The sequence below is a fragment of the Bicyclus anynana genome, chromosome 3, assembly GCF_947172395.1.
Source record: "Bicyclus anynana chromosome 3, ilBicAnyn1.1, whole genome shotgun sequence".
NCBI lineage: Eukaryota > Metazoa > Arthropoda > Insecta > Lepidoptera > Nymphalidae > Bicyclus > Bicyclus anynana.
Window position 1 is genome coordinate 19449142 of NC_069085.1, and position 13183 is coordinate 19462324.

The following is a 13183-nucleotide window of genomic DNA, read 5'->3' on the forward strand; positions in this document are numbered from 1 at the left end:
TACGTTTTTAGGTTTTGAAGTCGGTTGTATTTTTTTTATTAAAATTTTTATTATTTTTCAATTTTTAGTGTAAAATTTCATATCAAACGAATACATCAGACCCCTAATGACAGTCACAACCCATCTTGGTACAAAATTCTCAGCAATACAAATTAATCAAGCCCAAGCACAAGGTAGCTACCGTAAACCGTCAAGGGGTTCCCTTCATTGACCTTGGTCTTCATCATCAGACCCCTAATAACAGACACAACTCATCTAGGTAGAAAGTTCTCAGCAATACGAATTAATCAAGGCCAAACACAAGGTAGTTACTGTAAACTGTTTAGGAGTTCCCTTAATTGTACTTGGTCTTCATCACCAAACCCCTAAATGACAGTCACAGCCTATCTATGTGGAAAGTTCTCATTAATACAAATTAATCAAGCCCAAACACAAGGTAACTGCTGTAAATCGCCAAGGAGTTCCCTCGTCTGTTTTATGACTCCATCATCAGATGGATTTTAAACCTTCATAATTTTGTATTTCTTAAAGGTACTAAATGGAAAAGTTTACGAACACACTAGACACCCATATAATTTTCGAATGTTCCCCTCAATTTCTCCAGGATTCCATCATCAGATCTTGTCATGATGGCAATGGGACCAAATGGGGACTATACCGTTTCAAACAAAAAAAGAATTTTTGAAATCGGTCCAGGCGTCTTTGAGTAATCGGTGTACATACATAAAAAAAAAAAAAAAAAAAAAAAATACCGACCGAATTGAGAACCTCCTCCTTTTTGAAGTCGGTTAATAACTAAATAATAAAATTAAATTGAAATTTTGAAATTAATGACTGAAATATTTTTGTTTGCAAATTTTTTTCTTTTTTTTGTGGATTACAAAAACCAAAAATAGTTGAAGAAACCAATTGAAAAAAACAAAATAAAAAGACAAAAATGATTTTCTGTCACCTGGGATCGAACTCAGGATTCAAGTTTTTTGTACCTTGCGTACATACCACTAGTCCAAATGACTACGTAGAACTTGTTTGAAATTAATGTACGCTTAGTATCAGATAATATGACGTAAAATCGCTGGCCACTGAGTATTTAGGAGTACGTATCTATTCTATAGGTCCTAATGGCTCGTACTTCTAAATACTCGTGGAGCTAGTCTTTGGAGCGCGTCTCTCGGCGTACTCGTACTCGTAATACTCAGTCCGCGTTTTAGCGAGTACGACTTACCTCTACGAAGCACCCAAACCCACCGTGCACTATTGAACTGGGGCCACGGGTCACACCAAATGAAACTACGGCGTGATCTCGATGGGTTGGGTTTATTTAAACAAACAATGTAGGTACCGATAACTGAGAACACCTACAACTAGGCAAACCAATGGCTTGCCTCATATACCCTACTATGAACCAAGTCATAGCGCGATCTAAAACGTGGGTGGCGCCATCTAGTGCCACTGCTCGTAAACAATCATAAGAAATGTCTTGCGCATTATTTACAAATACCTATGTTGATTATAGATACAGAGAAAATCACTATCGAGAATATATCATTCGTTTCAAAATACTGCGTGAACTGAAGCGCGCTCGTCTCACACACGATGACACTATTTTCTCTTCAGGAATCATCTCAAATTGTGTTTGCGCTGTCAGTCTGCCTCCCGTCGCGCGCGCCGCTAAATATAGCGGACAGCGCCCCGAGCGCGTGCGAGCAGTGCTCCGCCAGTGCACCGGGCGCGCCATGGGCGACGCGGGCGACGCGGGCGAGCGATGGCGCGGCGCGGCGGGGCACGAGGCGCGCGCCGCCGTGGTGCTGCGCTGCGTGCTGGCGCGCCTGCCGCCGCGCGAGCTGTGGCGCTGCGGCGCTGTGTGCCGCGCCTGGCGCCGCGCCGCCGCCGACGGCGCACTGTGGCGCCGCGCGCTGCGCCCGCACGCCGCTCCGCGCGCGCTGCGCGCTCTGGCGCGAGCCGTCGCCGCTACGGGTGAATTGTTACATAGCGATGGACGACGGCGTTCCCCCACAGATCCGCACCGTACGTGACGGACGCAACGCATCGATCGCATTTTTTATTTCAAAGTAGACAGGGTAGATAAAATCCGTTCGATGCGATCCGTACGATACGGATCAGGGACGCGTTTGTACGCCTTTCAATACAAACAATACTAAAATACGTTTAGAAGATTTAGTGAGCGATTCGAGCGATCGAGTGACGAGTGTGGTGCGGCAGGCGCGCAGTGGTCGTGGCGCGCGGAGTGGGCGCGGGCGGCGGCGCGCTGGCGGCCGGGCGCGGCGCTGGCGGCGCGCGCGGCGGGCGGCGCGGCGCTGCGCTGCGCGGCGCTGAGCGCGCGCGGGGACCGCGTGGCGCTCGTCGACGAGGACGCGATGCTCACGGTGATCGCGTTTTCTTTACCTCGCGACGATCGGTGTAAAATAAATAATTCGATGCGTAACGTGTATTGCAGATTTTCGAGCAGACGTTGGGCGGCGACGCGAGCGCGTGGCGCATGCGCTGCGGCGGCGCGCTGAGCGGCGAGTGGCGCGAGGCGGAACACGCGCTGTGGGCGCCCGGCGGCCGCGCGCTGCTGCTGGCCGCGCGCCTGGCGCTGGCGGAGCGCCACGAGATCCTGGTCGTCGGCTTCGACGGTATGCGCGTGCGCGGGCGGCGCGGGCGGCGCGGGGCGACCGCAGTGACCGGGCGCCGGTGTTGCAGAGCGCTGGCGGCGGCGCGTGCTGTGCCGCTGCGCGGGCGCGGTGGCGAGCTGGCTGCACGACGGCGCGTTCCTGTCGCTGCAGCTGCACGCGCTGGCGCCGGCCCGCGCCTGCACCACCGTGTGGCTCAACGCCGCGTCGCAGGTACGGAGGCGGTGCAGTAGGGTTAACGTTAGACATGTCCAAAGCATATGACAAAGTACAGTACCATATACTTAATGATTAAACGAACTTACCTGTAGGTGAAGTTCTATCATAATTATGCGAAGGTTTGTCCGAATAGATTACCACAAAGTATACACAGTAGTAAACACACGGTGCTGCCAGTCCACACTGTATTTGAGATGGATTTTTTTTTTTATACTGGTATCCCTGCTACCGGATCTGTAATCTTCATTCAGTTTAGAGCAGAGCATTTTATGCAATTACTAAAGTTGATATTGAAATGTTAAGTTAGACAAGTAGTAATTCTTATATAATCATATTATATAATAAATATTGTATATATAAATTATACAGACTTTATATATTATTCGAGAAATTGCACAATGGGGTGGGCGGGGTGGTAATCTATTCGGACAAACCTTCGCATAATTATGATAGAACTTCACCTACAGGTAAGTTCGTTTAATCATTAATTATGCTTCAGGTTTGTCCTCTAGATTACCACAAAGTATACACAGTAGATGTTGAGAGTGAAAATATCAACTTTTAGATCACAGTGAATAATTTTATTCCCGAGGAAAAAAGATACAATTATTAAAATTATTGATCAATTATTATTATCGGTCTTGTGATCAATCATTAGAACATTATTTTTAATATAAACAGTATTGAAAAGTACGAAACTATCAAAATTATACTTAGTTACAGATATCTATTACAGAATTTTTCGAATGTTAGGGAGCTACTGCTCCATTTAAGTTTCTCTTGCTCAATCAGATTTAAATTTATATTCAGCCCATGAGCTTTGGAAGTCGCGGCACACTGTGAGCACAACTGATTTTTGTGACTTTCTAGGTCTTATAAAAAGTTTATTTTCACTACGCAAGCTTTGTGTTGTATGAAAATAAAAATGTAGTGTACCAACAGGATATATTTCTGGAAAATTCGGGATAATCAATACAGATGATGAATCAATTGAGATGTTTAAGGACGAGAGCTTTTGATTAAATCGGGTATCATTATTAATATTAAATAGAAAATATTTTAATTCAGTTTTTTGAAACTTAATGATTGATTGGAGAACCAATTTGCTATAAAAAGTAAGTATAATAAATGTTTCCCAGGTATAATAGTTTTATTATTTGGGCAAGGGTGGACGTAGTCTATAAACTCCCTCATTAAAGTTTTAATATGGTTATCATTGACCACTTCTTCGCCCAGAATTAGTCAAAGAGCTGATCTACAGCTGTTCCATATTGCAAACCTGATTCATAAAATTAAAAACTTATAACTTATAATATTAAAAACTTATAACATTTGGTACGGAACCAAGATACAAATGAATATTACTGTATTTACAAAATATATACACCACTTTCTTTAGGTATCTATTGTACTTATTGCCTTACTGAGTTCTCGAAAAGAGAAGACAACATTCCTGTACCCAGGGCAATCTCTTGATGTACATCTCGGTTGTTGGAATGGGAGATAAACAGCGTTTATGGTGGTTTAATTATAAGTGGTTCTGAAAGTAAAAAGACTCTTTTATATGGGGTGCCCCGGTTGTGTCAGCCAGAGTGGGGCTATCATTGATCCTTTTTGCATTGTTATCAAATATTTTACTCAACTATTAAATTGTAAATGCATCTATAATAAAAGCGTCAGGATCTCTATGCCAAGAAATGTATCTTGCACATTTTTAAGTCAGCCTCCTTGTGAATAAATCAGTTTCTGGTTTTCCAAAAGTTTGGCATCATTATAGTTCCCACTCAATTTCTGGATGGACGCAACGTGGTTCTTTGTCTGCGACATAATTGTCTGCTGAACTGATGTACTTGTAAGATGCAAGTTACGGTATACAGTTTCTTGTTTGTTGTAAGGTTTGGGAATTCACCGGCTCCCATGCGGTTTGTGTATGAAATAGCTGAGAATTCTTGAGAATAATTTGAGTATTTTGATAAAACTTTGCAAAAATTTTCCGTCGAGTCCGGGATGCTGCCAATAAAAATAATTATTGTACTAAATAATAGATGTGTCGTTCACGTACTGTGTCCGACCACATAACACTAGAACGTTCCTCTCCACAGGCCGCTCCCCAACCCGTAGTTGAGGCTTCGCTATAGATTTCTATACAAAACTCAGTTTGATGAATATCATTAATATGGTGGGCTAAAAGCCAGAGAAAACCACTAAATACTAGTTAATAATGATGATGGTCAAATATTTGTTCTATTTGTAATCTTTCAAATATTGTCATATTTCCAATTTTTTTTTTGTTTGTTTAGAGCCATCCGTATCGGACGGCGGGTATTCTAAGGTAAGTAACCCCAATAAACAAGCGAATGATATGACCTTACAGCTATAATACAGTTAATATTTGCAATTTATTGACTTCCTTTTTAATTTTCAAAATCTTTTCCTCAGGTAAAGTGTTTTGTAGTTCTGTTCTGAGAATTGATTATGAAACCCAGGAACTTACGAACATTATCAAGTTGACCTCTCAACAGATTTATTATAAGCATATATGAACAGTACTGATAATAATCCTCAAAGCCTTTTGGGAGTATAAGCTATTATTAGATATAATAAAATATCATCAAAATATATTGTGACTACTTGATCTCAGTAAATTGGTCACTGCTTTCATTATTTTGATCCAGACAACGGACGCAGTAGGTAATACGGCCAAAAGGTAATACATTAAATTAATAGTTTTTCTCCAAATTTAAAACGAATATACATGTATATATGTTTTTATTATTATGATTAATGGTAATCAAAATTAAGCATCCCTCAGGTCTAGAGGACTCATAAAACAGATTTTGAAAACAAGCTTTAGTGCTGCTTATAAATCTTAAGTTGAACATGAGAAGTGTCAATAAATCTGTTCAGTTATTTGAAGTTTAGTATGAATCTTGATTTCCCATTATGTTTTCTTATTAAAAATGTAGGAATTAAAAATTGATCTAAGCAAAGTTTGCATTCCGTAATAGCGCTTATTACATGTAAGATCATGGATAGGACGTTCGTATATCAATATTTTCCGACATGGAAAGTATTCGCCTTATACAGGAACGTTTCTCTGTTTTAGTGAACTCGAATGTACCGAAGGAACAATAAAAGTCATTGACTCGAAAGAGGCATCTTATAGGTACCCTTTTATATATGACATTGTAGTAGTATCACTGACCACTAATCATAAAAGTTTGAAAGCCTGCCGGCTTATCTTACCCTGTCTGTCGGTGGTTCCGATCGCGATGTCGCGACGGACGTGACGACCAGTCGTCGACGTCGTACGTCACGTCAGAGTAGGCGTGGTGATTCTTGTAGGCGGGCTCCTTTGTCTTCCGAGTAACTTTTGACCTGTAATTCTGAGAAGAAATAGACCAGTTTCTATGTTCCCCTTATAGCTTATCCTTTGTAGAGGACAGCTTCATAGGAGCGAGTTTCATTTCCGCTCCAGATCTTTTTTTTTTTTTTTTCAGCTAAACCCTAACCAAAGAGAAGTTTATCGAAGTTGATCTCAGATATCTTTCTTCAGCGCATTAAGGAGTAAATTTCTACATACCACAGAATCATGGCTATACACATGAATTTAAGGGTATCCAACAGTATTTGTATAGGCACAGTAATTTTTGGTTCTGACGACATTAGTGTAGTGTCAGCTCCTTAGCTGATATTGCGGTAGCTCTATTGTATGGTTTGTTCTTATCTCTTAAGTGCGGCCTCTGTGGTCGCACCTACCACTTCTCGTATATTTTGCACCTGACCCCGCTATGTGTTGTAGGCGAATAGCCAGATCTAGCTGGATGACACTTTCGCTATAACATTTTGGTTGTGAGGGGTACTCTCCTAGAATCATAGAAAGTTCATTCTCAAGTACTGATAATGTCGACTTCTAGGAGTCGAATCTACGAGTAGGTACTTCAGCGCTGCTGTATCCGGATTGACGACCGTATTAGTCAAATGAAATTCACTGGCGGTATCAGCAACTTTCTAGTTGAAAAACTTAAACATTGGCACCTTTTATGATAAGAAAATACCAAACAGAATATGTTTTCACCTATTCTATTCCCTTAAGATTATCTTTTTTATTTTAATTTTTTAATATTCTTTACAAGTTAGCCCTTGATTACAATCTCACCTGATGGTAAGTGAGGATGCAATCTAAGAGGGCAGCGGGCTAACTTGATAGGAGAAGGATGAAAATCCACACCCCTTTTGGTTTCTAGACGACATCGTACCGGAACGCTAAATCGCTTGGCGGTACGTCTTTTTCGGTAGGGTGCCACAGCCAAAGCCTCCCACCAGCCAAGAATTTATTGCCGTGGGTTAATTAAGACAAGGTGATAGTCCCGGAGACCGCCACGCTATGCTTAATGCCAATGATTAATATCGTGTAGTATGATATTCCCTTAGAATCAATCATGAAAAGAATCATAATTTCAAAATTATTATTTGCGTTAATTACGGTAAAAATGATAGTCCCTAAGACTACCCGCAATGCTATGCAATGCTATTAATAAGACGCAATTATCAAATGTTACATTGATATTTTTTCTCATGTCGTTTATAGAGTGATAATCCCGTAGATTACCCGCGATGTTATATTGCAAACATCCGTTTTTTCAAGTAATAACCCCGTAGGTTAACAATGATGTCTATTGACATAAAAAGATTATGAGGGTATATGAACTTATTTTACCTTCAATGTTTAATGTGTCCTGCAACGCGGACAATGAAGCGGGCGATGATTTGATGAGTTTTTCGATTCTGATGACACTGTTGATGAGGTGGACTATCTTCTTGGAGACTTGGACGACCTTTCTTTGTGTCGTGCGCGCGTCAGTATCTTACCCAATTTCTTAATTTTTCTTGCTATATTATCGTAATCTTCAGATAAAGGAGTTCGTTTTCCCATTTCTAACACTAACAAAGGAAAGTAATCTTTGAACTGTTTGTTTCGTTATACAAAAAAACTGACGCGTAGGCACGTGTAGCCCGGCGAAGCACAGAATGTGTAATGAAGATTACAGATCCGTTAGCAGGGATACCAGTATAAAAAAAAAATCCATCTCAAATATAGTGTGGACTGGCAGCACCGTGTGTTTACTACTGTGTACACTTTGTGGTAATCTAGAGGACAAACCTGTAATAAACCTGTAATAATAAACTATACGGCATAGGAATACGCGGTATACCACACGCATGGTTTAAATCATACTTAGAAAATCGCGAACAATATGTTGAACAATATGTTCAATTGAACACTATGAGCAAAAACGGGACATCAACTACACTAGATCAGACGTAACAAAAATAACTAACTCAATACCCCAAGGAAGCGTTCTTGGGTGTATTTTGTTTTTAATTTATATTAATGACTTGCGGATGAAATATCTTTGACTTTGCGGATGACATATCTTTTTCAAATGACATAAACTTAAATGACAAAATAAATAACCTATTAAATGACATAATTATAGTCTGTTTTTTAATTCCGTAGAATTCTGACATTTCTATTTCAGGTTCCATTTGTCAGTCACTTTTAAAATTTCAGCTGCCACAAACCTTTTTTCTGCAGTTTGTTTCATCAAACCAAACTAAAAATCATTCTTAATATAAAAATTTATTTTACCTAAATTTAGTACTTTAAATAAGCAAAATCTAAACACTTTGAAGTATAATAACAATAATTTATTTTACTGTTTTAGGAAAATATAAACATCATAAGTGATTATAGAAAGTTTTATTTATTAATTAGCATCATCATCAACATCATTATCATCATAGTCATCCTCAATAATAGAAGTATCGTTGACATTGTCAATTAAGTCGTCAATTTGGTGGTGGTGGTCCTCGCCACATGACACTTAACCTGCTAGGCCCAACTCGCAGGTTAAGTGTCACCCGCATAGTTTCCGTTGTCCTAGGAATAAGGAGATGAAATATATGGCCTATAGCTTTCAAACAGTAAAAGAATTTTTCATTCCAAAACTGTGATGGCGGCGATTCTAGTGTTAACAAATAACAGCTGTCAGGTGCCTCTAAAGGATAAAGACATCAATTATTGGTGTTTATAAAGCTATGAAAATTGCATTTGAACATAAATTAAATTGAAATAAAATTTTATATAGTCGAAAATAACATCGCAAATAATACTACATTTTATCAAAACGGTTTGTGAAATCTGCTTTCTACCCTGGTCTAGTTGATGATTTTTTTTCCCACGCCATTTCGATTATCGACTTTAATATTTTGTAAATTGTGTTAGTTAAAATTAAGATAATGTTATATTTATTTATAATTTAATTGAATCTTAGGCCTGTGTAAATTTCATTCTTAGAATCGAAAGAATAAGTTTCGTTTTAGTTCAACTTGTCATCTTTTTTATGGGAACTGTTTTACATATAGAAACACCGGAAACGGAAATTGAATTGTCAGAATTCTACGGAATGACTAAATGGACTATAGATGGATGAATGACCACAATTTAGAAATAAATTTTTATAAGACGAAATAATTCAATTCAGCCATATCAAAAAACAGAATTAGATATCAAATTCTCCTACGATGACATAAATAGGTATAGACATGTGTTGACAGTTTAACTTTTTTAGGTATTGAAATTGATACTCATTTAAATTGGAAAAATCATATACAAAAAAACTACAAATAAACTATCAAAAATATACTGACTTAGAGAATTAAAAAGAACAACTGACGTGAAAACTGCATTAGCTGCGTTTTATGCCTATGGGTATGCGTGGTTAAGGTATGGGGTAATTCTTTGGGGAAATAGCACAAACGCTCAAGATTAATTTATTCTTCAAAAAAAGTGTATACGCATCCTCGTACATATAGGAAAGACGGAATCATGCCAACCGTATTTCAAAAAACTAAAAATATTGACCCTGCTATTTTCGGCCTGCCATCTTGCCATTACGGCATTTTCATGAAAAAAAACAAAAATAAACTTGCTTAATAAACTACACAGTTCGAGCCCATATGTCAATAAAAATTTACAACAACTTACCACACCAATAAACGAAATGAGGAAAAAGATATGCGATTCATAAAGATATTAACGGACTTTCTAGTCGAAAAGTGCTACTACGCGTAAATGACATACATGCATGTTAAAGAAAACTCATAAAAACGATCTCCACTATCACTCACTCGACAACCAAGGCTACGCACAAATAATGTTTTACATTATATATATAAAATGTATAAATTTTATATTATATAATGTAAAACATATGGCATTGCTTGAATGATAATAAATAAAAATAAATAAATAAATGGCTCGTGCTGCGCGTGCAGGAGACGCAGTCGGAGCCCCGCGGGGCTGGCGACGCCGCTGCTGCGCGTCTACAACGAGGACGCCGCGCACTTGACGTGAGTTTTTATCTACTCTTATATTTTATCATTAATTTACATTTTTAGTGTAAACGTATAAGGTATGTAATTATTGTACGTCTGAATAAATACTTTTATACAAATTACTCCCTACAAATACTCGCCGACTTTACTGTACTGTAGACTGTAGACAAGAAACTCTTCGCCAAAGGACAGGATGTGTCTGCATAAGCCCATCGAAAGGTACCTAGTTAATGTAAACCCTCACCTGCCCTTCGTCTTCCTCACCAGACTCTTATGAGTTAATAGCAGTGACGACCCATCTAGGTGGAAAGTATTCGTCAGTACATATAAATGAAGTCCAATCACAAGGTAGCCACTCTGAACTGAGAAGTTCCCTCATCTGTGTTTCAGTTTCATCATCAGATCGACTCCGAACCCTCTAAGTGCTATATTAACCAAATGAATAAAAAATTCAATGAATAAATAACGAACGCACTAGTTGTCCCTACGATATTTAAAAGTTTCTCTCGATTTCCTCAGCATCCCATGATCAGATCCCGACATGATGACAATGGGGCCTCCTCAGGACCATACTCTATCAAACAAAAGATAATTATCGAAAGCAGTCCAGGTGTCTTTGAGTAATCGCGTAATACACATACAAAAAAACGGACAAGTGCGAGTTGAACTCGCGTGGCGAGGGTTCCGAGGGTTGTCATGTTTTTTAAAACTGACCTACGATTTGTGCCTAATTATATAATTTGGGCTTATTATACTTATCAGCCTTAAATTATTATTATAATATTAAAGTATTTAATAAAACTAAACATTACTTTTGTACAGCTCGGTACGCACAATAATGAATGATTTCCCACGTTATGATCGTGAACTAGTTCCCCTGTAGTGTAAAAGCAAAAGCCTATACCTAAGTAGAAAACTAATTTCTGTAATTTTTTTAAATTTTAGATTGCATAATTTCGGAGAGACGGGTTAGAGAGGGAATCGACCAATTTTCGTATATTGTTAAGTTTCGTATATGTTTACAATAATTTGGAAATTGTATTATTATTATAACAGACACATCATCGTGGCAACCGTGCCCAGCGATTCGCCACATGCGCGCGACTTCGTCACCATAACGACGAGGACGAGGACGAGGACGAGGACGACGCTTCGGCCGGCGACGACACACGCAGCCAGCGCGGGCTACTAACCGCGCGCTGCACCCGCCCGGCGCCGGGTAGGCAGTAGGCTGAGTACTGTAGGTAGTGCTCAGCGCCGCACGCGCAGCGCTGCGATTGACGCTCGGACAGCACGAGCCGCAGCGCTGCAAGTGACGCTCGAACAGCACGAGCCGCAGCGCTGCAAGTGACGCTCGAACAGCACGAGCCGCAGCGCTGCAAGTGACGCTCGAACAGCACGAGCCGCAGCGCTGCAAGTGACGCTCGAACAGCACGAGCCGCAGCGCTTGCGAGTGACGCTCGAACAGCACGAGTCGACAGCGCTGCGATTGTTAAATAAGTTGTAATTTTTCGAGACGTTGCAACTTTTTTAAATTGACAAGATCTAATCGCTGTTTCTAAATGTCAAAAAGATTTAAACGTCAAGTCTTTTTCAGTATCTCTCAGTATCACCTCCAAAGCGGTTGTGGGTGTTGTGCTCATGCTGCCTGTTATTGCTAGACATGCTTGCCTCTGGAACTTTTGTAGTTCTTGCTGACTTGTTAGTAGGAGTGTCCTAGGCCACCAGATTACGCAGGCATAGGTCATGGAGCTTCTTACAATTGTTTCGTAGAGCCATTTCACTATGTGAGGTTTAAGGCGCCGTTCTCTTATAAAATGGCATTACGAGGAATAGGTGCATTGAATTCCGGACCGTACAGTTTAAAGTACTTAGTGTAAAACCCTTCAGTGAAAAAAAGGCTCATTGACACGCACGAGATTTTTGAGAAGCCTACACTGCAGCACGTCATCGTCACGGCAAACAAACAAACAAACGAACTAGCTGCGGCTCACGTAGTCGTCGGCACGAGACGAGCGCGGGGCGGTGTGCGCGTGTGGCGCTCACATCCGATCTCATCAACAACACGCTGCTCTTATTGACATACTGCAACCACCGACAGGCGTCCGCGTCGGAGCGGCGCGTGCTGGTGGCGGCCGGCGGCTGCGGCGGCGACGGCGGCGCGGGCGCGCGGCGAGGGCGGGCCACGGCGCTGCTGCTGTGGGCGCTGCCCGGCCGCGCTGCCGCTGCCGCCGCTGCGCGTGGCCGACCGCCTGGCGCAGCGCGTGCGGGAGCGTGCCGAGCGGCGCCGCGCGCCGGCCGCCGAGCCGCCCGCGCCGCCCGACGAGGCCGCCGTGCGCGCGCTGTGCACGCCGCCCGCCGCCGTGTGCCGCCGCTCGACCACCAGATCTTCGGGCTCGTGTTGCATCCCAGGTGCGTCGCACGCGTGGCGTCACGCGCTGCGAGCGAGCTGCGAGCGAGCGTTGGAGTGGACGCCGTCTGTGTGCGCCAGCCGCCGGTGCGTGTGGGCGGCCACGGCGGGCGGCGCGCGCTGCGTGTCGCTGCCGGCGCTGCGCCGCTGCTGCGCCTGCCGCTGGCCGGCCCGCCCGCGCCCGCGCCCGCGCCGCACTACGTGGCGCCCGCCGTCGATGACTGCTACTTCGTCACGTAAGACCAGCCGCAGACGCGAAACTTCACCACCGACCCGTTTACTGTCGGTTTCGACAATCTAAATGTACTACTATACTACATATACTAGCGGAAATAGTTTTACCAATAGAAAGCTACGTTACTTGCGAATGTCAAAGGCTATATTTGATCCCCATATTCACACGGGAACGGAAACTACGTAATTAAAAAACGCGGGGCGTCATGTAGCGAAATTTCTGCGTCTTTTAAGAAATTTTGTATTATCTCCGAAACTATTTAACTAATTAACAATGGGAAAT

At 41.8% G+C, this 13183-nt stretch overlaps 2 protein-coding genes across 2 annotated transcripts; both read left to right on the forward strand.

Annotated features, from left to right (window-relative positions):
* Positions 1-1485: 1485 nt before the first annotated feature.
* LOC112046548 (uncharacterized) lies at positions 1486-11425 on the forward strand (the record flags this gene model as incomplete). Its single annotated transcript, XM_052891158.1, is given in 6 exon segments — positions 1486-1977; positions 2224-2387; positions 2459-2639; positions 2707-2849; positions 10197-10271; positions 11313-11425. Coding segments are annotated over 6 exon segments (917 nt in total), but the record flags the coding sequence as incomplete, so codon positions are not given.
* Positions 11426-11919: 494 nt separating this feature from the next.
* Positions 11920-13151, forward strand: LOC128199880 (uncharacterized). The gene is made up of 3 exons (XM_052891195.1): positions 11920-11957; positions 12255-12668; positions 12748-13151. The coding sequence occupies exons 1-3, from the start codon at positions 11920-11922 to the stop codon at positions 12965-12967; spliced, it is 672 nt and encodes a 223-aa protein (XP_052747155.1). The 3' UTR covers positions 12968-13151.
* Positions 13152-13183: the final 32 nt, after the last annotated feature.